This window comes from Tachysurus fulvidraco, chromosome 23 (genome assembly GCF_022655615.1).
Source record: "Tachysurus fulvidraco isolate hzauxx_2018 chromosome 23, HZAU_PFXX_2.0, whole genome shotgun sequence".
NCBI lineage: Eukaryota > Metazoa > Chordata > Actinopteri > Siluriformes > Bagridae > Tachysurus > Tachysurus fulvidraco.
In genome coordinates, this window is record NC_062540.1 from 19,461,637 (window position 1) to 19,484,367 (window position 22,731).

Below are 22,731 nucleotides of genomic sequence, written 5' to 3' on the forward strand. Positions count from 1 at the left end.
ATGGTGACTCCGTCAACTTGGAGGAGTACACAGCATCAGTGACCAGCTACATTGTCAAGTGCACTGATGATGTGACAGTCTGCAAGACCATCACCACTCACTCCAACCAGAACCTGTTAATGACTGCTAAAGTGCGTGTGTGCTGAAGACTACAGATCTAAACTTCAGAACAGGGGACAGGGCGGCCCTAAGTACAGTAAGGGCCAATCTGTCCCGAGCCAACAGAGAAGCAAAGCGTGCACATGCCCAGACAATCCAAAGCCACTTTCAGGACAGCAGGGACACCCAGCGCATGATGCGTTGAATGACTTCTACGCTTGGTTTGAGGTGCAGAACAACGTAGCGGCAAGGAAGACCATCCCTCCCCACAACGATAAAGTACTTGGTCTATCCACTCTATGCAGAGTTAACCCACGGAAGGTTGCTGGACCATACAACATTCCTGGCAGGGTGCTCAGGGAATACCCAGAACACACTTGCCCCTTTTCAACCGAGGCAGTTCGAGTGCTGGTTCGGAGCCAGAGCCTAATTTAGAACCAGTTCTTTCTGTTTCGACCGCCAAAGCACCGGCTCCGAACCAGGAAAAGTGGTTCTTAAGTAGCACCAAAACATTGCTGGTCTAGACTTAAGAACCGCTTGCGTCAGGAGCTGTGGGCGGGGCTACTGTTAGTGCATTTGATAACGTACCTTAAGTATACTAATGTTTAATACACTTTTACTTTACCGCGATATGATACATTATCAGCACACATGATAGTAGGTAGCTACATGCTAAGGCTAACTGTTTTTCTGTGTTTATGATAAAATAATCTTATGTACTTTATCTATTACAACCTCCTTTTATACAGATTACATGGAGCTGCACGTACACGTTTTATTCGCCGTGTTTGGATGCCAATGTAGGTTCGCAAAGCCATGAGTATTAACAGTAAAGCATCCATCCGCCATTGTTGATGTGTTTGTGTTTGCTCGCTGATGCGCTAACGTTGCTGGGACATGTGACACGTATACAGTGACATCACACTCGGCGCTGTGACGGCTCTCTAGCCGGTGGAAAGGCAAACCTGTTCTTAGAAGGTTCGCCAGTGGAACCAGCACCAGCACTAGCTCTGAACCAGCACCCGGTTCTTTCCGGTGGAAAAGAGGTAACTGTCTTTTTGTCTTTTGTCCTGCACTGTTTGCACTGTTACAGTACTGCATGTGGCTATGACTACTTAATTAAGTCATTAGCTCTGTTTTTGTTTCATGTAGTACCATGTTACTGGTCCTGGAGAAACATTGTCTCATTTCACTGTGTACTGCAACAGCTATATATAGTTGAAATGACAATAAAAGCTTCTTGACTTAAAGAAGTCTACAGTGACCTGCCTCAATGACTATTGTCCTTTCACATGCAATGAAGTGTTTCAAGAAGATTGTCATGGAGCATATCAAGACTCAGCTACCACCTTCACTGGACACCCTGCAGTCTGAACGTTGACAAAACTAAAGACATGGTTGTTGGCTTCAGGAGAGCACAGAAAGACCACTCTCCAATTAACATCGACAGATCTTCCATGGAGATTGTCATCTGGCGGAGAACCTCACCTGGTCACTCAACACACAGCAGAAAGCACAGAAGTGTCTCTATTCCTTATGAAGGCTGAGGAAAGCCCATCTTCCTTGCTCTTTTTGCACATGCTGTCAATTGCTGTTACAATACCTCATGTAACTGCTGTTATCATATAAGTGTTCATTCCTGTATTTGTGCACAATTTACTTTATAACATACAGTATGCACACTGTTCAGCACTATTTTGTGTGTTTGTCTCGTAGTGTTTTGTATTGTCTGTTTGCACACTGTCTTTTGTCTTACACTAGGTTGCACATCATGTGGCTAGGACTTAAGTCCATAGTTCTGTAGTTATGTTGCTTAATGTTATTTTATGTAGCACCATGGTCCTGGAGAAATGTTGTTTTATTTCACTGTGTACTGCCTTAGATATATATATGGTTGAAATGACAATAAAAGCTACTTGAATTGACTTGCTTTGTTTGTACATTTAGGGGAAGTTCATTCTACCTCCTAGGCTCCAGAACAGAAAAGAGTCTTAATGCACACCTTCTTTATATCTTGCGAGATTTTGGAATTAATCAAGTAGTGCTTGACAATCAGAGAGAGTGTGAGGCGTTGCGGGGTAAGATAAAATTTCATGTACTGTAAGTGGGTGTCAGTCCATTTTTGGCTCTGTAGGCAAGCTACAGTGTATTAAATCTCATGCAGTCAGCTACAGGAAGCCAGTGGAGGGTTCAGAGCAAGAAGTTTCGAAGGGTGAAACAAGTTGCCCAGCTGCATTCTAAATCAATTTAGATGAAAAGATTGCATATTGTAAGTGAAAGTGAGCTCAGTGAAGATCCTGACATGGAGACTATTCATCTGAGATAAACAGGAACTCATAACTGTTTCAGCTTATGGGCTGCCATCCATGATGTTTGCCAGACATAATGAGATTCAAGGTCTGAGCAGAAGCATGAGAGTCTAAGGATGGGTAGTACAGGATGAGCTGAGTGTCATCGAGATAGCAGTGGTATGAAAACAAATTTGAGGACATGCCCTCAATTCACCGTGTGAATGCATATAAACGGAAGAGGACTGAGTAAGCCCTTGTGCTTCTGAATGCATTTGATACATGTCCAGATAACAAGCAATTGATAATAGTGATGAAGGGGAGGAGGGCTTGCAAAATTTATTGTGACATTTCATTCACTTCTCGGAAAAAAGACATTCGCAAAACTTGCAAAATTCCCATGAAATGCAAAGAAACATGTCACCGCAGAAAACCGTGTATACACTGTTGATGAACGAGGCCCCAGGCCTTTTACTAACAATGCGTACTTGCCTTGCAACCCAAAATGAATGGTCTGTTTTTTAAACCAAACCCCTGAGTGACACAATTACCTGGAATGCTTTTGACATGCTTCTGTTTATCAAAACTTGGCAAACACCACAAGATCACTCCCTACACATGAATCTACCCTCTGCCCTGCCCCACCCCACCCCCTCAGTGTATTAAACACTAGTTAAACCAGTATATCTCTGACAGGCTATGTTACTTCATGCTATGTTTCTTCGATCAAGAAGTTACAGTGGAAAGGCTGAGTAACAGAATCTCTTTCATATTTGGGCCTGAGGGTGAACTTGGATTACACTAAGCATAATAAAATATGATGTTCTTTTAGGTACAATTCAGAACCAAATACAAAAAACAAATTATGGAAGGAGAATGCTACACCCAGCCCTCTTTAGGACTCATTCCTCCTAGATTGCCACTGCGTCTGCTTTGCTTTACTCTCTAATCTCCCAAAACTCCACTTTGTGCTTTTTTCCAAGTTATTTCTTTTTTTTTTTTGCTGCTGTTGAGAGAGTTACTTAAATGTTGAAATAAATCATAAAAACAGTAGGCAAAGCGTGATGCAAAATGTTAAAGAGCAGATTGTCTTCGAGCCTTTCCATACCACCAAATTTAAATGCAATTTTGAAGAGCACCATTGGTTGAAAACTATTATGGTATGTCCAGCATTGCCAGCAATTGTCAAGCGTATATATATATATATATAGTTTCCTATACAGTAGTTGTGTCTCACATGCCTGGTGTGCTGATGCAATGGCTTAGAAGTTCATGCAGTTCATCCACCCATCTAAATGCTTCTTTGTTCTAATGTGGATTCCCTTTCACAATCTGTCATCATGAACAATGCAATGAAAATATTTAATGAAAGTCATTTGCATGGTGTGCACATGGAGGAGGTCCAGGTATGTAGCCAATATAGATTTTCTACATGCTTGGTAGGTTGATTGGCATCTCTGGAAAATTGTCTGTTGTGTGTGTGTGCCCTGCGATGGGTTGGCACTCTGTCCAGGGTATACACGCGCTTAACCGAACTACCTCGGGCCTGTGCTTATCTCAGGTGTCATCGGGTATCAAGGCTCCCCGTGACCCGAGGTCCCGAGGTAGTTCGGATAAGCGGTAGAAAGTGAATGTTTGAGTGATTTGAAGTAAATTTGGAGCATCAGATTTGATGAAATTTAGTGAATCATGAAATATTAGAAATGCATTTTTTAACTATAAACTTTTGTATGAATTGAATTTAAATACCAAAATCTTTTAGTCTATAAATGTTACTGATTCATTTCACCCAAGTATATCCAAGGTGAAAAATCTATCACCTGTTTTAACATGTCGAAATACTTTGTGGCGTAACACTCTGCCCTGTGGCGAACTTATATAGAGAAAAATATAGAGGATATTCTTGTAAATTTAAATACTGCGTGTTGTTATCATGTCGCAAGTCAAGTCCCAACAGGCATTTCATCCTGGTGTGTGAGAGAACAGTATTTGCTGTGTTGAAAATCAGTCTGAAATCAAATATGATGACCTCAGTTTCAAACATTTTACCTTGTATAAACTTTCTTGCCATTTCTAAAAGGTCTGTAAAATACATTGGTTTATGACTTTACTTTCATCTATGTTTGAAACATTTATTTGAAGCATAATTTTTATAACATTACTGAATCGCATGTCAGTATCTCCTGCTAATATTGTATGAACACAGTAAACCAAGTCAAAATGTTCTAGATTCTATAGAAGAATCTGGTGAATCTGGTGTATATAGAATGAGTCATCAGGGGAATTTCTTTCTCGCTTTCTTGCTTCCTTTTTACTCTCGTTGTATTTTTATTTGAAAGCTTTCAGCACATATGATCTATCACACACACACACACACACTTGTCAGCTCTCGCTCTCTCATTCACATCATGAATCTGCCTCATTGCTGCTGCAGCCAACACTCAACCGGGCAAACTATTACATTAGCCTGTACGACTAGCCCTGGTCAGTTCAGTGTAAATTAATGTAATCGTGTTGATAATATCACATCCATTATAAAAGATTTTGGATTGAACTTTTATTATACTGAAATGTTATTAAGGAATAATAATAATAATAATAATAATAATAATAATAATAATAATAATAATAATAATAATAATTATTATTATTATTATTTTTTTTTTTAAAAAAGGTGCCTTTCTGAACACTCATGGTCACCGTACAAAAGAAGAAGTAAAACAACAACAACAACAAAAAATATATAGTTATAAAATAGTTACATAGAAATTCAAATTGGACCAACATTACAAATCATGATGAATAAGATAAACTAAACAGATGAGTTTTAAGCTGAGATTTAAATGATGTAAGAGAATCAATATTATGGAGTTCAGATGGAAGTGAGTTCCAGAGCTGAGGTGCAGAGTAACTGAAAGAGGGAACAATGAAATGAGTGGAAGAAGAAGACCTAAGAGTGCGAGTTGGTTTTGGAGTATGAAGAAGATCAAGAAGATATGAAGGTGCAAGATATGTGGATAGCTTTAAATGTTAGAAGAAGAATTTTATACTTGATACGAAAATTAATGGGAAGTCAGTGTAGCTGTTCCAGAACAGGTGTAATATGATGGATAGAGGGAGTACGAGTGATAATGCGGGCAGAAGAATTTTGAACGAGTTGCAGCTTATGAAGGGTTTTGTGAGGAAGCCCAATAAGAAGAGAATTACAGTAGTCAAGCCGGGAGGTTACTAGACTGTGAATAAGAGTGGTGGTAGATTGAGTGGTGAGAAAGGAACGAAGCCTATTGATATTTCGAAGGTGAAAGTATGCAGCCCGAGTAACATTATTTACATGAGAGGTACTGTAAAAGAAAGGGTACTATCAAATTGAGAGAATTGTTAATACACTTCAATAGGTTCTCTAATATACAGTAGACTTTGGTTACGTCCCTTCAGGATCTGACTAAAATGCTATTGTGACCCAGATAGAATTTGCCCCTGACCTAAAACCATGTTTTTTTTTCTCTTTTAAATTATACAGTTCTTGAATCTCATACATTCTGTGCATTATTACCCATAGGAGGCTTTTGTTTGTATCTTTGAAGTAGAAGTTTCCTTTAACATACTGTATATCTGGTGTAAATAATCAAATGTAACTTCCTCGGTAGTTGCTAATTAAGGTAAGAAATCAGTGTACTGTATATATTTTTTGGATTTCTGAAAACAAGTGATTGGAAAAAGTTGACTGAATTGTTTGCACCTACTATTAAAAAAAAAAAGATCTGATGTCAGTCATACGATTAGCATTTTTGATCTTTTTGTTTATTATTCCTTATATTAATTAATAGAAATTGAACTGAACTGAACTGAAATCGGAAATTGAAACCAGATATATAAAAAGACAGACAGATAGACATACATACATACATACATACATACATACATACATACATACATACATACATACAATACAGACAGACAGACAGGTAGACATACAGAGAGACTGACAGACAGACAGATAGACATATAGATAGATAGATAGATAGATAGATAGATAGATAGATAGATAGATAGATAGATAGATAGATAGATAGATAGATAGATAGATAGATAGATAGATAGATAGATAGATAGATAGATAGATAGATAGATAGATAGATAGATAGATAGATAATAAACATACTCCAGATTAACTGTCAACTGTCAAAGTATGAGCAGTGTGAAACAATATAAATCAATATAACCCAGAATTCTGTTTACCCAGATAAAGGGTCAGATGAAAAGAAATGACATCACCTGAGTTAATGAGGTAAATGTAACATAAACACCACTGTAACGTCACAACATTTCTTATTTTGCTCTGCAGATTAATTTAGTGTCGGTGCACAAGAGAGAAAACAGCAGGTCTTTTTTGTACTTTGCTTACATCAATATAGCCACACCTACACTGTGGCCTGGGGATTAGTTACTAACATAACACACACACACAAACCACACACACACACAAACCACACACACACACACCGCGAGAAAAGTTCAGATGATATCTCGAACAATAAGACAGCGTCTCATACTTTCTACAGGATGAGGAAGACAATTCTTCTTCTTCTGCTTCTGGTTGTAAGTATAAATGTTTTTGTTTCTATCTGTTTGGATTAACATCACTTTTTTAACATTAGAGGGGTGTTTTAGAGCAATGCTAGCACCAAGCTTTCATGATTTGAGTCTTTTGTCTCAAAAGGTTTTTACTTTGAAGGGATTTCTTCTCTCTGAACTTGCTGTGAACGCTGAGCTGGATATTGTTTTACTTGATGTCGTCTGGGCCATGCATAGGTTTACTTATTAAATTATTTTTTCAGGACTTTTTAGCTGAACATGTTATGGGTCGGTCATCACATGTTTATGTCTAAAATGCACTAAATCTCGTAGGGTTTCAGCTCAAGCTGACAACTGTGGATTTACATGCTTCAAAGTAAAGGTCTCGATCGTGAAAATGCGTGAATTAAAATGATTTGATTTCAATTTCCACTTGAGATTAAATAAACCTGCAGAAATCTTCCTCACTTACTCTAGATCAGGTTTGTTTGTTGTTTCTCTAACTTTAGGGGTGATATGAGGTGTGACAGAAACCTATCTGTAGCTACTTTGAATTATTTGGTAAAAACATTGTTTTAATGTATTCAAAGGATATTTGGAGAATAGAATTGGAGAACAGACCCAAAAATAAATAAATAAATAAATAAATAGTCACGTGAGGACTAATTAAACAATACCAGCATTTAGCAGTAATTAAAAAAAGTTAATCGGATATAGCGAATAAAACAGCGAGACAGTGAGAAAGGTAACACAGAAGACCTAGAAGACCTGTGTCGGATTTTTTCTTTTGTATCAAGGGGCAAAATGGCCGTTTCTAGACGTTGGTCCCTTTATGGCCGCAGCTGCACTGCTACCAATGCTCAGTAATTACAGTGAAATAATGAGAAAATATTAGATTTTTTTTTTTCTAAATATTTGCTGTATCTAAACCTTTATTCACTTGGAATTCTGGAATAGTGAATTAAAGTGAAATAATTTTCGATTCGATTTTATTTTAAATTGACTTATTAATTATAGAAAATTTGTAGAATTGTGGAAAAACTAGAATAAAATAACATTAACATATGAATTTTTGTCTCAACTGTAACTGCAGGTTTAGTTCTAAAAGCAAACACATTATTACTTCTGCACAAGTCTTTATCTGTTTGTGTTCATTTTGCTGTTCTGTTTTCCGCAGTGGCCCGAGACCTCCCGCGGTAAATGGACACGCGAAGAAGAGAAAGATGTCGGAAGAAATGTAAGCTATGAGTTCAAAGCACACTTAAATAAAATAAGGCATGGAACGATCAGCTTGATTAAATAAATGCCACCATATCGAAAGTTTACTCAGTGTTTAAAAGTTGTGTGACTACTGTATGAGCCACACACTTTCGCTTTTTAAGGAGTTTTATGGCTGTGACTAAATATAAATCAGCTGCATGAGCAACTTAATTTAGAGTCTTTAATTCTGTCTTTTATCAACATACACATGCGAGTATGAAGAAATCAGCATTATGACTTTTACTGTCCTCAGAATTTGAAAAGATTAGTATATTTGTTGTGTTTAGACTCACAAATGATAGTAAAGGTGATTAGGATTAAAATAAAAGTAATTCTATCTTAAATGAGTGTTTTAAACCAATTAACATTCTTTCTAAGGAGCGAGTGCTCATTCGATCCAAGAGGAGATGGGTGTTGACTACGATTGAACTAGAGGAGGAGAGTCCCGGACCTTTTCCTGTAAAAATAACAAAGGTAGGTCATTACAAATGTTGGTCTTCAATGCGATGTTACGTTTAATATACAGTATGTGTTCGGGGTCTGGGAATAATACATCAGAATCTGGAAAATACAGACCCCTCAGATCTAGAACTGTTTTTTATAAAGTAGAAATCACTGTAAATGAGAAAAGAGGCCGTTTGACCAACAACTTTTTATTTTAATGTCCACTAAATTATTTTCAATTAAAATCTGCCAGGCATTTTTTTTTTATCTAAAAAAAAAAAAACAAATTGATGTGTCAGCTCCAAACTTTTTTTTTTTATTAAAAAAAAGGCCCAGAAATTCTGTACGTTTGATAACCTGGTACGTGGCACGTCGCAGCCTAGTGGTTAAGGTGTTGGGCTAACAATCGGAAGGTTGTGAGTTCGATTCCTACGTCCACCTTCTGTGCCCCTGAGCAAGGCCCTTAACCCTCAATTGCTTAGTTGTATTAAAAAAAAGAGATAAAATGTAATTCGCTCTGGATAAAGGTGTCTGATAAATGCTGTGAATGATAATATCACTTTTCTAGACATGGAAATGATAATCAGGGATTTGAAAATATGATGTTTTTAGATTACACATTTGATCATAGCATTGGATAGTTGTGTTGCTGTAGAAAACCTGACATGAATCGAATCCCTGCAGGTTATAATCTGTTTCTGGTTCTTAGTATCAGCTACTCTGTCAAGGTTTTCCGAGACTGCCCAACATTTATGAACGTCATTGAAATTGTCCTCATATAAAATTCATCGGATTAATTAATCAAATCTTTCCTTTCACTTTTTTTGCACCAGTTGTTCAACGATAAGCAATCAAGCCATGCTGTCAGGTTCAGCATTACTGGCCATGGGGTGACGGAAGAGCCAAACGGAATATTAAGCATAGATGAAAAAACTGGTGACGTCTTCATGCACAAGTCAATAGACAGAGAAACATATCCCATTTTCCATGTAAGCCACTAAATTTTCATCTTCTTTGAATGCACATTTCCAGTGTGTATTAAATAGCAGGTTCCTAAAGAGAGTCTGTTACAGTTTAACTCAAAAAACACTAAATGCTAATGACATTTCTTTATATATCTTATTATATGATTTATAACTAGGTGCAGTTCAATGTACACGATTTAGCAACCGGTCAGCTCCTTGACAACACGTTGTCCTTCGATGTGGCCATACAAGATAAGAATGATAATGCACCTCTGTTCACTCCTCCAGTTTTAGATGTAAACCTCCCGGAGAACATAAATGAAGGTGAGGATGGTGCACATTTTATACATTAAACTTGCATTTTAAACATTTTAAAATTCTTCCCAAAAATTTCTGAAGTCTGTTATAATCAGTTAGAAGCAATCATGTATTCAATAGTCTCAATTCTTTATAGCTGAGGCTCTTAAACCCTTTTGTATCCAAGGAACCTTTCTAATGTGTATGAAATCCATGTCCATGCAAATCAATTGTAAAACACAAAAGCCATTAGGTTACATGCGCTTGTCTTTTCAGTTTAAAATTAAACTTAACCCTTGTATGTTGTTCGGGTCTGTGGGACCCATATATATTTAACATAAATAGTTTTGAAAAAACTTTGCTTCCTTGTAAATTTGTTGATTTTTTTTCCACTCATAACTTGATTAAATTTGATTTTCTTTTTTTTATTACATTTTATTAAAAAAAACAACAAAAAACGAGTAGCACTTTAATTAAAAAATGTTATGTAATAAAGGTAAAGGGCAAATATGAACCATATATGCTGTTTATATTGCTTGTAGTTGGGATGAAATAAACATCTGTAGAGTATATTAACATTAAATTTTTGATTGTGTTGAATTAAAAACCCCAAAATGCAGCGGGTCAAACAGACCCACGAACGCCGATTGAGTAACATAAGTATGAACAACATACAAGGGTTAAAGTACATTGTCTGCAATCTGCATTTTAACAGCAGCAGGTGAATTTCTGTTTCTATCTTTAACCATCTTGAAATACCTTATAATAACTAAAAGACCTACTATATGAGCGGTTTCTAAAATAACAATAAATTATAGTATCTAGTTCTAGTATTTCATATTTAGAATTTTAAACAAGAAGAGTTCTATATTATATATTATATGACAATTCTGGTAATAAGAATAGTGAAATTTCACTGCTTTTGGTTGCCGTCTTTGGCGTTTTTTTTAAGTAAAAATTATCCTTATAGTTTTAGGGTGGCGGAGATTACAGACAGGGGGCTGAAGCCACCCTAAAAAAGGTCTAGAACCGCCCCTGGTTGACACAATTCGCAACGCATTCGCCAGGAATCCTTTTTGACGCCGATTATTTCAAACATCTCCCTCATATATGGCCATGTGTGTTCAGGAATGTCCTCGTTGTTAGTTATTTTAACATCGGTGACTCCCTCTGAATTAACATTAGCCATTCCTTTTGTAGGCGTGCTCATTGTTAGCTCCGCTATCCTTAGTCTATGTCTGATTGCCAGTAAATAATACAGTACACCAGTCACATGGGGAAAAAGCCGCACAATGATAGGATGATAGGCTGGAAACAGCACTCAATAAGAAGAAATGATACTAAAAGTAACGAGTCCGTTTTGAAAATTTAAGAAGTAAAAAGTACAGATATTTGTGTAAAAATGTAATGAGTAAAAATAAAAAGTTGTCCGAAAAATAAATAGTGGAGTAAAGTACTGATACCAGAAAAATTTACTTAAGTACATTAACAAAGTATTTTTACTCCGTTACTTCCCACCTCTGGTGATTTGAGAGCTGTGATTTGTTCAGGTTGTTGCAGACATTAAATTTCATGCTATACTGAAATTTTGAGGACATGCGGAATGAATTCAGCACTTTTCATCTTGCATATTCCTTATTTAAATAAATTGCCTATAACAGCATATACAGTTCCTATATGGAACTGTATATTGTGTATACAGTTCCTATATGGAATCCTAATTATTGTCCATTCTCACTGCATTAGGTGAGTTACCTTTTTCTCTGCATGCGAGCGACCGAGATGAAGATCGCAACGATAACTCACGCATATCCATGAGGATAGTGTCTCAGACACCTCCTTTGCCCAAACTGTCTCTGAAAACCCCAAACGAGAAGTTCACAAAGCTTGAATTCAGCGGATGCTTTGATTATGATGTGAGTGAGACCGTACACACAGCAAAATCAGTCTCTCCAGGTTTTTTTAACAAAGTCTGTAATATTCAGAGGAGCTTCCCATTTTTACCACAAACACCACAGATTTTCCGCAGATTTGGGCCTAGATGTGTTGTGTGACCTCATCACCAAACACACACCTTCAGCCAAATCCATCTTTAATTCACTGTTCATCGAACATGAGTACAGCTACCATAGAAAGTAAATACTGGAAATCCTAGAGGGACTGAGTTAAATATATCATGTCAATTTATGCCTAGGATATTGTGATTATATATATATATATATATATATATATATATATATATATATATATATATATATATATATATATATATATAATTCCATGTTTTAGAAAATGTTTCCATGTTTTCTTCCATGTTTTAGAAAATAAGTTCTTACAGAATTCTCGTTGAAGCACGAGATCACGGAAAGCCATCACTCTCATCCACCGCGACGGTTAATATCGCCATCACTGACTCCAACACTCACACACCTGAGATCGCTGCTCCAAAGGTAAGGATTAAAATAATCTGTTACATAAGGAATAAAACAGTCTTTGCTGTGCTGTTAGGACTAATAATCAACAGCTGGGGCAAAAGAGTGTTAAAGCGAAGTTAATTGTTTTACAAAAACATTATGTTCAGAAGTGATTTATTCCTAATGCTAAAATTGTTTTACATTTATTGTAAAAGGAACAAAACGTCCGGTGTATATTCTTGTGGCGCATCCACTAAACTCCAAAACTATTTGAAGCAAACCATGATGTATTTATATTTCTGTTGGTCCAGCACATTATTGAGGTTAATGAAACAGAAATCAATAAGGAAATTTTAAGGATTCCTGTGAAAGATAAGGACAGTCCCAACACTCCAGGATCCAAAGCAGTGTTCACTATCCTGAAGGGTAATGAGGAGCAGAATTACAAGATTGAAACAGACCCACTTACCAACGAAGGAGTGTTGACTGTCATCAAGGTAGATTTAAAAAATTCTCAATAAAAGTGAAATAAAAATACAAGTTTGAATTTGCCAGTTGCCAGATTATTAAATTTAACCCTTGTATGTTGTTTCGGGTCTGTGGGACCCATTTTCATAAACATCAATAGTTTTGAAAAACTTTGCTTCCTTGTAAATTTGTTGATTTTTTTCCACTCATAACTTGATTAAATTTGATTTTCTTTTTTATTAAATTTTATTAAAAAACAACAAAAAACGAGTAGCACTTTAATTAAAAAATGTGATGTAATAAAGGTAAAGGGCAAATATGGACCATATATGCTGTTTATATTGCTTGTAATTGGGATGAAGAAAACATCTGTAGAGTATTTTAACATCAATTTTTTTATTTTTGTGGAATTAAAAACCGAAAAAAAATTACAGCGGGTCAAACAGACCCACGAAAACCGGCTGAGTAAGAAAAATACGAATAACATACAAGGGTTAATTGACAAGTACGTGTATTTGCTCTGTATATTTGCTTCAGCAGTAGATTTCTTTTTAATAAACTTTATGAATATGCTTTTTTTTTGTGAGAAAGAAATTTAATCTATGGATATTTTTGTCCTTGTTCTACAGGCAAAGGATTATGAGAGAACTACTCTAACTGAACTGGAAATAGGAGTAAACAATGAGGAGCCATTATTTTTATGCGCTGACGGAAAGCCAGTTATTCCCATTCCAGAGAGTTTAAAAAATAACAGCAAGATTAAAGTCCCTATCAGAATCATTGATTTAAACGACCCACCCGTGTATCAGAATTTTATTAAAACAATTTATATAGTTGAGGAAGGAGAACCCGGACGAGTGTTGTACACTCCCATAGTCACTGACGAAGATTCAGACCCAAATAAGATCAGGTATGTGTAAAAAGTCAAGTTAAATAAAGTTTAATTCAGAGTTAGGACAAGGATTGTAAATTTATACAGCAATTTTGCTTGACACATTGTTCATATCAGGAGTGTAAATGTATCAAGGGCAATAATTTCTTGATTTGCACACAACTGTTCTTGCTTTAAGGCACGAGTTAGTAGAAGATCCAGCTAAATGGGTGTCCGTACACCCAAAAACAGGCGCGGTTTCCACGACAAGGAAGATGGACCGCGAGTCTCCATATGTCATAAAGAATACCTACACTGTCGTGATGCGAGCCATAGATGATGGTACGAATACCAAGCACAAATTTTCTTAACCTTCTGTAAATGCATCTAAAAGAATATGTTATAATGTACTGATACAACAGTACTACTACTTTTTTGACAAGCTGCATTTATTAGAAGATATATTTTGTGGATTTTCTATAGTGTTACACCATAATATGTTGCTCTTCCTAAATATAAATATCTACTCTAATTGTTGACCTACTTTCCACTTATAATTGGCGGGACATGATGTAATAGGAAAAGATTACATGTTGTGGTGACGAAATGCGCAACACTTTGTGATTGACCACACTGCACCAAGTATCATTGTCATCGGGCGGTGGTGGCTCAAGGTGGTTAAGGCTCTGGGTTGTTGATTGGAGGATCAGGGTTCAAGGCCCAGCACTGCCAAGCTGCCACTGTTGGGCTATTGAGTAAAGCCCTCAACCCTCCCTGTTCCAGGGGTGCTGTATCATAGCTGCCCCTGCACTCTGACCCCAACCTACTCAGTTGGGATATGTGAAGAAAAGAATTGCACTGTTAATAAGTGATAATAATGGATTCTATTCTATTGATTGAAACAGCACATTCACAAATTTATTTATTTATTTGTTGTTTACCTTTAAACCTTACATTCAAATATTGAGACTTTACTCCATGTCTGAAACGACTCGGTAGAGTAGAAGAACTAATAATAATTTGTTTAGATCAATAAGAGAAACCAGCCTAAATATGCTAGGAACTGGAAGTGATCAGAACTCCAATGAGGGATGCCTCTGGTGGTGCGGAGGGGGATAGGCAGGTGGTCTTGTTACATTAATAAAGTATTACTAGTTTATTTATTAGGCAACATTCTACAAATGTGGCTCATTTTTAATGTTTCTATTCTTTGTGTAAAATGATGATAATGATAATGATTCTCTTATTGTTATCCAACACAGGGAAACCTCCTGCCACAGGTACAGGGACTCTTGTAGTCCATCTGACAGATAAGAATGATAATGCACCCCGTCTAACCATCAACAGTTCATCGCTGTGTGTGAACAAATATGACAGTGTTGATGTCATACCAGTGGATGCAGATGAGTATCCATTTGGTGGACCCTTCACCTTCAAACTTGGTAGCGACGATGAGAAGCTGAAGAAACTGTGGAAGCTTAATCCAAGCTCAGGTGTGTAGAGAGAAAAACTGAAAACTACTGTGGATGCTAGCTTGTTCTAATACATTATTGCTTACTAAAGGTACCTTTCGGATGGTCTTGAATGTGAACATGTGTAATTGTTGATATGGTAAAGTTGTCGCTAATTCAATCAATTCAGTCAAGAAGCAGTCTCCCGTGGACACGGGTTTCTGCTTGAATGTCTGGCAGACATCTTGTAATTGACGGCAGCTCACTAGCTCAAACTAATCTCAGCATGAGCTGCTCTATATCCTTGAATATGCAGCTCCACATCAAGATTTGATCTCTTAGGGTAGCATTCAGATGCACTTACAACACTGGGGTAGTCTGGAAAACCAACTATCCTTCTCTTTTTACACTGCTAACCCGTCTTGGCCATTGAAGTTGGTTTCAAGTCAACTCAAGTCAAGTCAAGTCAAGAAGCTTTTATTGTCATTTCAACCATACTGTATATAGCTATTGTAGTACACAGTGAAATGTGATGTTTCTCCAGGACCATGGTGCTACATAAAACAAAGACAGGGCTAAGGACTTGTAAGTAGTCTTAGCCACATACTGTAAAGTGCAACTGGTTCCTTTTCAATATTAGGAGAATTTGTACACCTCTGTCCTGAAGCTTGGACTACTGCATCTAGCTTGCGGTAGATTTGCCTCTGCATGCCAACCAGCCCTTGTAATTGGTCCAGAATGCTGCTGCCAGACTTATTTCTTATTTCATCTTCCAAAATTTCTTCTACATTTTGATGTTTTACTACCCCTTCCCTGGCAAATGAAGACAAAAGACCTAATTTTTTTCCCCCAATCATTTCAAACAACATTTTAGAAACACATTTCAACTCCAAAAATATAAAACTGTCACTCTTTCAATCTTTATTTCATTGCTAGATTGCCCCATGATTATCAATTTAATCATCCGCATGTCCTCTAGCTTTCTAACAATCTGCATATATGTCTTGCCACAGGGGACAAGTCCGCATTGATTAGCCTGACAAGTCTGCCTTACGGGACATACACTGTTCCACTGACGATCACAGACCAACAGGGGGTGCCAACAAATGAAAATTTTAAAGTGGTTTTGTGTAGATGCACAAAAGAAAACGTGTGTGACGACTTCCTACCCCGATCCGCCACCCTCCATGGAGCAGCTATAGGAATTCTACTGGGAGCACTGCTCTTAATGGCTCGTGAGTGTTTCTTTAAAAATGCAGTTCTAGTCATACTTCTGCTAATATCAGACATAATTAAAAATCGCACGCAACCGTGAAGAATATCCAATTTTGCTTTTATGAGAAGTTTTTCGTTGTGTCTTTAAATGACACTTTTATAACTCGATTTTGACTCACTTCAGCAGTAATTAATCTGTCATCTGAAATATCTGAAAACTTTGAAGATCAATTGCTGGAAAATTTTCAAGCAGAAAAATACTGGTAAAAAAAAAACCTTTTCAAGTTTTTTTTTTTTTTTTGATCGCTAGTATAAGGAAGCTGTTTGCCTTCGAGGCAGACAATTAAGCTTAAAATAGTTCCTTGTTTGACTTGACTGTGGCCTCACAGTTAGGGAGTTATAAAACAGCCCACACGTTATGACAGGGTACATGTACTGTACTTGAACGTTCGTCTACTCTGTTTGGTCGTCAATGACCAGAATAAAATAAGTTTCAATGCTTTTTAAAAGCTGCTACACTTTGAAGCCACTTTTGATAAGATTACATGACCAAGCAAATTTATATTATACATCCAGCGAATTAAAACAGCAATATTATCTAAATATTAACAAATCTAAAATACACTAAGACATTTGAGATGACGATGGCATTCACTAAATTCCAGGGGTTTCATTACCATGACGTAAAGTGGGCGTGTTTCCGGAGGTCTTGGAAAAAATGCCCTCTTTCAAAAAAAAAAAAGAGCTTAATACGAAGGACAAAACAGTCATACAGGTAGATTTGTTTTAGAAAACAAATAAACAACCAAAAACTATGGTTGTGGTTCTAGTTAGGGTTAGGGTTAGATTATCGAATAGACCACACCTAAGCGATGACGCAATATCTGTTACGCGGTTCTGAAATCCCTGGAAATAAGTGCATCCCAGATGACGATTACCGTATATAGATGTGCACTTTGCAAAAACTGTCAGCTGTAAACTGATTTGCAGCTAAAACTATGGTGTAGTTTCCTTACAAAGCAATCTACAATAAATATATTTTGGCTTTTTTATGCTTTTAATTTTAAATTGTAGTCAAGCTTTAAAAGCATATAGTACAGTATGTTGAAATCTCCAGAAAAAGTATTTTTGGACCAGTCTATTAAAACTAACAGAGAAAACAGAGACTGAGATCTCTACTTCCCAGATTGATGAAAATCCCGTAATCTATGAATTTTCCCATTGTTTTTTATTAAAAATATCTGACTTATTTATTACTTCGTAATACATACGTATTAAGAGAGACGGGTAAAGACTAAACATTTGTTCCCCAGTTCTGCTCTGCCTTTGTTTCTTCTGCGAGTGTCGAGAGAAAAAAATCTTCCAACAATACTTGCAATTTGATGGAACCCAAACCCTGGTGGCCTACAACGATGAAGGAGGAGGTTCAAGCTGCAAGGTGTGTGCATGCTGATTTAAAACAATTTTGTTCACACCAAATAAACTTTACAATTTCTGGACTTCCGCTTGTCTTCTAATGTCATTGATGAAGAGTTGCTACAGATCTCTTACCTGATGATGCATGTTCCCTATCAGTTTACAGATTTCCTGGTAGATTATCGCCTATTCTGCCTGCTAGGAAATCTGGGAATGTCATATACTCTGTCATTATTAAAGTCTGTCACAGAAAGGAAACTGGCATCAAGTTACCACAATACAAATGTAGTAAACTTTAGAAGGAGCCATTTAATTGAATTCCATTTATTTTATTTATTTATATAGAGTTATATACATTAATATACTATACATTTACATAAATAATGGCAATGACATGAGAAAGACATTTTGAGAAAAAAATGGATCATACTATCTAATATATCATGATTTAATCTGACATTTTTCCACATGACGTCTTCACACTAGCTGAACCTTTAATATTGTGGTTTTTTTTATATTTCTTCTGTTAGACTACTCCATTCCTCCCGAGTCCAATTGACAAGAAGAATGTCTTTCAGGAACAGGTGTGTACTCCATATTTTGATATTGTAATGCATATACAAGCTATACTGTATATGCACAGGCTAAATCTTACATTTATGGCATTTAGAAGATTTTATGCACCTGAAGGTTGAGGGCTATTACAACCTACTTTTTTAAAGATCCTATTATTTTTCCATATTATGTTATTACATGGGGGGACACGGTGGCTTAGTGGTTAGCACATTTGCCTCAAACCTCCAGGTTCGATTCCCGCCTCCGCCTTGTGTGTGAAGTTTGCATGTTCTTCCCGTGCCTCGGGGGTTTCCTCCGGGTACTCCGGTTTCCTCCCCCGGTCCAAAGACATGCATGGTAGGTTGACTGGCATCTCTGGAAAATTGTCCGTAGTGTGTGAGTGTGTGAGTGAATGAGAGTGTGTGTGTGCCCTGTGATGGGTTGGCACTCCGTCCAGGGTGTATCCTGCCTCGATGCCCGATGACGCCCCGTGACCTGAGAATAGTTCGGATAAGCGGTAGAAAATGAATGAATGAATGTTATTACATCTTCTCAGGTCTTATTAACTGCACCAAACTTGTTGTATAAGTGGTTGAGGTACTTCTTAGCTATTTAGATAAATCTTTCATAAACTGTGTGCACAAGTCAGCTTATTTTGGTTTCACTTGTACACACAGGTTCTTTATGGGTTTCAGGTCTGGTGATTTTTCAGGCCAGACAAAGAGCCGACTGTAAGATTTTACTCGTCAAACAAGTCACACCTTTTTTTGGCACAGATTTGGCTTTATGTAGGTTTTTCTAACCTGCTCTAATCTTTGACATTTATCAAATTTAATAGTATCTTATTCCACAGGTTCCCAACCCTGGTTCTGGAGTAACCCCCTTCACCTTCATCTTGTCACATTTTAAAGTTTTCCCTGCTCTTTTTTAAGTGGACAAAAAAAAAAAAAAAAAAAAAAAAAAAAAAACCTACCTTTCCTGTTCTGGACACCATTCTTTTATAGTTTATACAAAACCTTTTTCTAACATTATTCTATTCTTCATTTTTTTGATTTTCAGCTCTCCTCCCCCAGTTATTTAAAGAACTTGAAGATAGACAACGGTTGGCAGGTGTGTAAAGAATAACTGCTTTCTTTTTATTTGATTACCTAAACGTGCATGATGGTCTAAATGGTATCTATGAAACATAAGAAAACATTACTCCTAGCTTTAATAATATAAGTAACTTTGTTTTTGAATTAGCAAAAAAATACACTGTACACTTTTTGCTCTTACTGTATGCTTTTTATTTATGTTTTGCACTTATGTAGTAGTGTGTATATTTAAATAGAATAGAGTTACAGTCTTTCTAAAAAGTTTCATCCTGTCTTTTTACAGATAGGCAATGAAGTTAATATAGCTGAGTCGAGCAACATCAACGGAATGTTGGCAGTGAGTTCCACTAATCCCATATTTGAATATGCCTTTTTAAGGTCAATAACTAATGTTTTACACTTTGCTGCTATAATAACGGCACTCTTTTGGGAAGGGTTTCCACTAGTTTGTGGAGCATGGCTGTGGGGATTTGCCCACTCAGCCATAAGAGCATGACTGAGGTCCAGAGATACTGTTTAGCAACAAGGCCATATAGTTAGCAGTCCAAATTATTCCAGAGGTATGTTGTGGAATGGGGCTTAGTGCTTTGGGGTAAGGTGCCTTTTTATGGGGTCAGTTAATTCCAGTGTTGTATAAAGTACTAGAAAGCAATACTAAAAAAAAAAAGTACAAGTATCGTACTAGAAAAAGACTTTCGTAGAAGTATTTGAAGTAAAAGTAAAAAGTAAAATTTCAGTGATTTTTGGAAGGCATTAGAGGCACTTCATCCGGTAGGAAGAATCTTTCATTCCAATGTACAGAAACATTTCTGGCAAATACGGCCACGGGTGTATAACGTTATCTTCTTCACCCTGTTCACCAAGTTCACCACTATCTTCGGGGTGGTCATCTACGATAACGGGAGGTCCTCCAGTAGGTGCGTCCATGGCGGTTTTGGTTGTGCTTCCTCCTCCTTTTGGGAACATTACGCTGAAATAGTGCGTGCGGAGCTGCGTAACGCAATCTAGGAGCAGTGATTCGCCAAACCTCTCTTATTGCAGTCGCACACATTTCTTCCGAACCTATTCACCATTTAAGAATGTGGAATAAATATAGCCATAATGAAACGAGTTCTAATGTTCATTATAACACCTGTTTTTTCTGTCTCTTCAGACCTGGGCCAGAAATAGTAGGAGTAGTGTATATGACACTGTTTTTGTAAGTTGTTTTATATTTTATATACCTTTTGACAATATATTTTCTAAAAAAAAAAAAAAAAAAAAAAACGCTTAAAAAAGCTTAAAAAACGGCACCAATTATTCAGTGGTTATTATTACAATTCAGCAGCTACTAGTTCTACATACTGTATTCTGATGCTCACTTACTTGCATGTTTCAGAGTGGGCTGAGCAGAACCTTCAGCTTTAACATGGAAGACCTCCTTCAAACGGTAAAATCTCTTTTTTTCGATTGTTTATTCTTTTATTATAACGATACAGCTGAAATCTTAAATCCGAGTAGTCAGAAGGTGTCATTATTCCTTTTCTAATTCTGAGATGTTTTACCGCTGCCAAATTTTTGTTTATGGACTTTTATTTTAACTCCTTCTTCTCCCGATGGTTCACTACTGCAGAGGCTCTCAAAACTTAATAAGGAGCATCAGGACTTCCCGGAATATCACCCACAGATTTACAACTCTGAAGGGACTAACAACGACACCGTGTCACTGGACAAGCTCTCTATCCACAGCGCTAAAAATGAACTAGACAATTTGCAGAATTTGGGGCCAAAATTTAACAATCTGGAAGAAATCTGCAAAGAAGCGATAAAAGAGAAGAAGATTAAGCCGTAATTATTCTGGAACTTATTTGCTTTTCAACTCCTGCTTTTCGAGCAGTCCTTTTTTCTCATCTTCACATCTTATACAGCTTCACTATTTTATAACAATTTCTCTTCAGTATGTACGTCCAGTATATCTAGAGTAAATAATGATTTTGTTACAACAGACTGAGAAAATCATGTCTTATACATGTAGGTCTAGTAAAAGTTAAATTTACTCTGATTTCTATCCCTGTCAGCTCTTAAATCTTGGCACAGCAGTCCAAGTGTTTTGTTTTCTTCTTTCCATTCGCTTCAATCCTGTTTTTTTCAGCTTGATCCTTGTTTTTGAATTTCAATATTTGGTTTAAATCAGTCACTCGTGATTGGATGATTCCATTCCCCAGTTTCTACTTCCTATTTTATTTTAGTTTTTACTCTAAACTGTTACCTTTCACATATTGTGTGTAATCTATCTGAATGGATCCCTGGTGTTTTTGTTTCCCCTTCATGCTGTTCTTCAGGCAGGTGAGAACGTCCCACCAGGGTGTGGGCTATGACAAATCGTCCAAGAGGGTCTAAGAAATCTGTTCAATTGGTCCACTTGTTCAAAAATCACTGCTTTTTCATTGTTAGTTATTAAAGCATTTGAATGATCATATTTTTTTGGCAACATTTTGACATGTTTATATTGTTTGTTGTTATGAATGGTTTTAATGTATGCTTTTAGAGACAGATTTATCCTAGCTTGCAGTTACTGATATTTTGGATACAACATGGACATTTTTGCTCTGTTACCTGAAATGCATCTTGGTACCCTGTTGGCTTCCCAGCTCTCAATGATTTTTGTTTAATGTGTATCTGTTGGAAAATATCTTTTATCTGATGAGCTTTCTTATTTTAAGTCAGAACTGCTGACGATTTCACTAACTTTACTGTAGTAGGAGTTCAGTGGGACTGTTGCTAGTCCAGTCAAACGAGTAGACCAGAACGACCAGAGCTGTTGTATAATAAGCATCATTTGTTTTGTTTTTGAACTTGTGTTACTGGGTTTAGTGAGTTCCATTGTTATGAAAAAAAAAATACTATTGCTATGTTGACAACTCAAATCTTACTGTATGTGGCTAAGCAAACAGAATGTCTTAATTGTGTCTCGTATACAGTATATATACAGCTGCCCTTACCAAAGAGAATGTGCAAAAATTCGAAATATATTTCTTATAAAAATAATTTTTGTCTAGTTTTTATATATTGAGAAGAGCGTTGTTACATTTCATCGTTTTCCTTTAGATTCTTCCAATTTGTCAAACTTGTGATATAAGCACTACCCACGTCTGACGCACATTCTGAATAACTTTTTTTTTAAGATGATCCATTTTAGTCTAATTTATATTAAAATTTAATTAAAAAAAACATAGAAGTGCGAGCTCAATAGAATACTGAGCTGTTGGACGAATGTTGGACTACTGCTCACAAGGCTGTGCGCTCAAATCCCAGTGTTGCCAAACCATCACTGCTGGGT

General features: G+C 36.7%; 1 protein-coding gene across 2 annotated transcripts in view; it reads left to right on the plus strand.

Annotated features, from left to right (window-relative positions):
* The window catches only part of LOC113650726 (cadherin-like protein 26), a 32,690-nt gene extending 10,251 nt beyond the window's left edge, over positions 1-22,439 (plus strand). Inside the window, exons 1-20 of one of the 2 annotated variants that reach the window (XM_047807530.1) lie at positions 6,656-6,675; positions 6,950-6,986; positions 8,140-8,199; positions 8,601-8,696; positions 9,500-9,655; positions 9,808-9,955; positions 11,675-11,844; positions 12,250-12,378; positions 12,654-12,839; positions 13,440-13,720; positions 13,881-14,023; positions 14,944-15,174; positions 16,146-16,367; positions 17,661-17,785; positions 18,294-18,347; positions 19,378-19,428; positions 19,696-19,749; positions 20,566-20,610; positions 20,791-20,841; positions 21,025-22,439. In XM_047807530.1, coding sequence (XP_047663486.1) covers positions 6,671-6,675; positions 6,950-6,986; positions 8,140-8,199; positions 8,601-8,696; positions 9,500-9,655; positions 9,808-9,955; positions 11,675-11,844; positions 12,250-12,378; positions 12,654-12,839; positions 13,440-13,720; positions 13,881-14,023; positions 14,944-15,174; positions 16,146-16,367; positions 17,661-17,785; positions 18,294-18,347; positions 19,378-19,428; positions 19,696-19,749; positions 20,566-20,610; positions 20,791-20,841; positions 21,025-21,243 — 2,463 coding nt within the window. In that variant the 5' untranslated portion in view covers positions 6,656-6,670 and the 3' untranslated portion in view covers positions 21,244-22,439. Of the gene's footprint in view, positions 1-6,655; positions 6,676-6,949; positions 6,987-8,139; positions 8,200-8,600; positions 8,697-9,499; positions 9,656-9,807; positions 9,956-11,674; positions 11,845-12,249; positions 12,379-12,653; positions 12,840-13,439; positions 13,721-13,880; positions 14,024-14,943; positions 15,175-16,145; positions 16,368-17,660; positions 17,786-18,293; positions 18,348-19,377; positions 19,429-19,695; positions 19,750-20,565; positions 20,611-20,790; positions 20,842-21,024 lie in introns of those variants that run through there. The other variant, XM_027159208.2, reaches the window with a different exon arrangement.
* Positions 22,440-22,731: the final 292 nt, after the last annotated feature.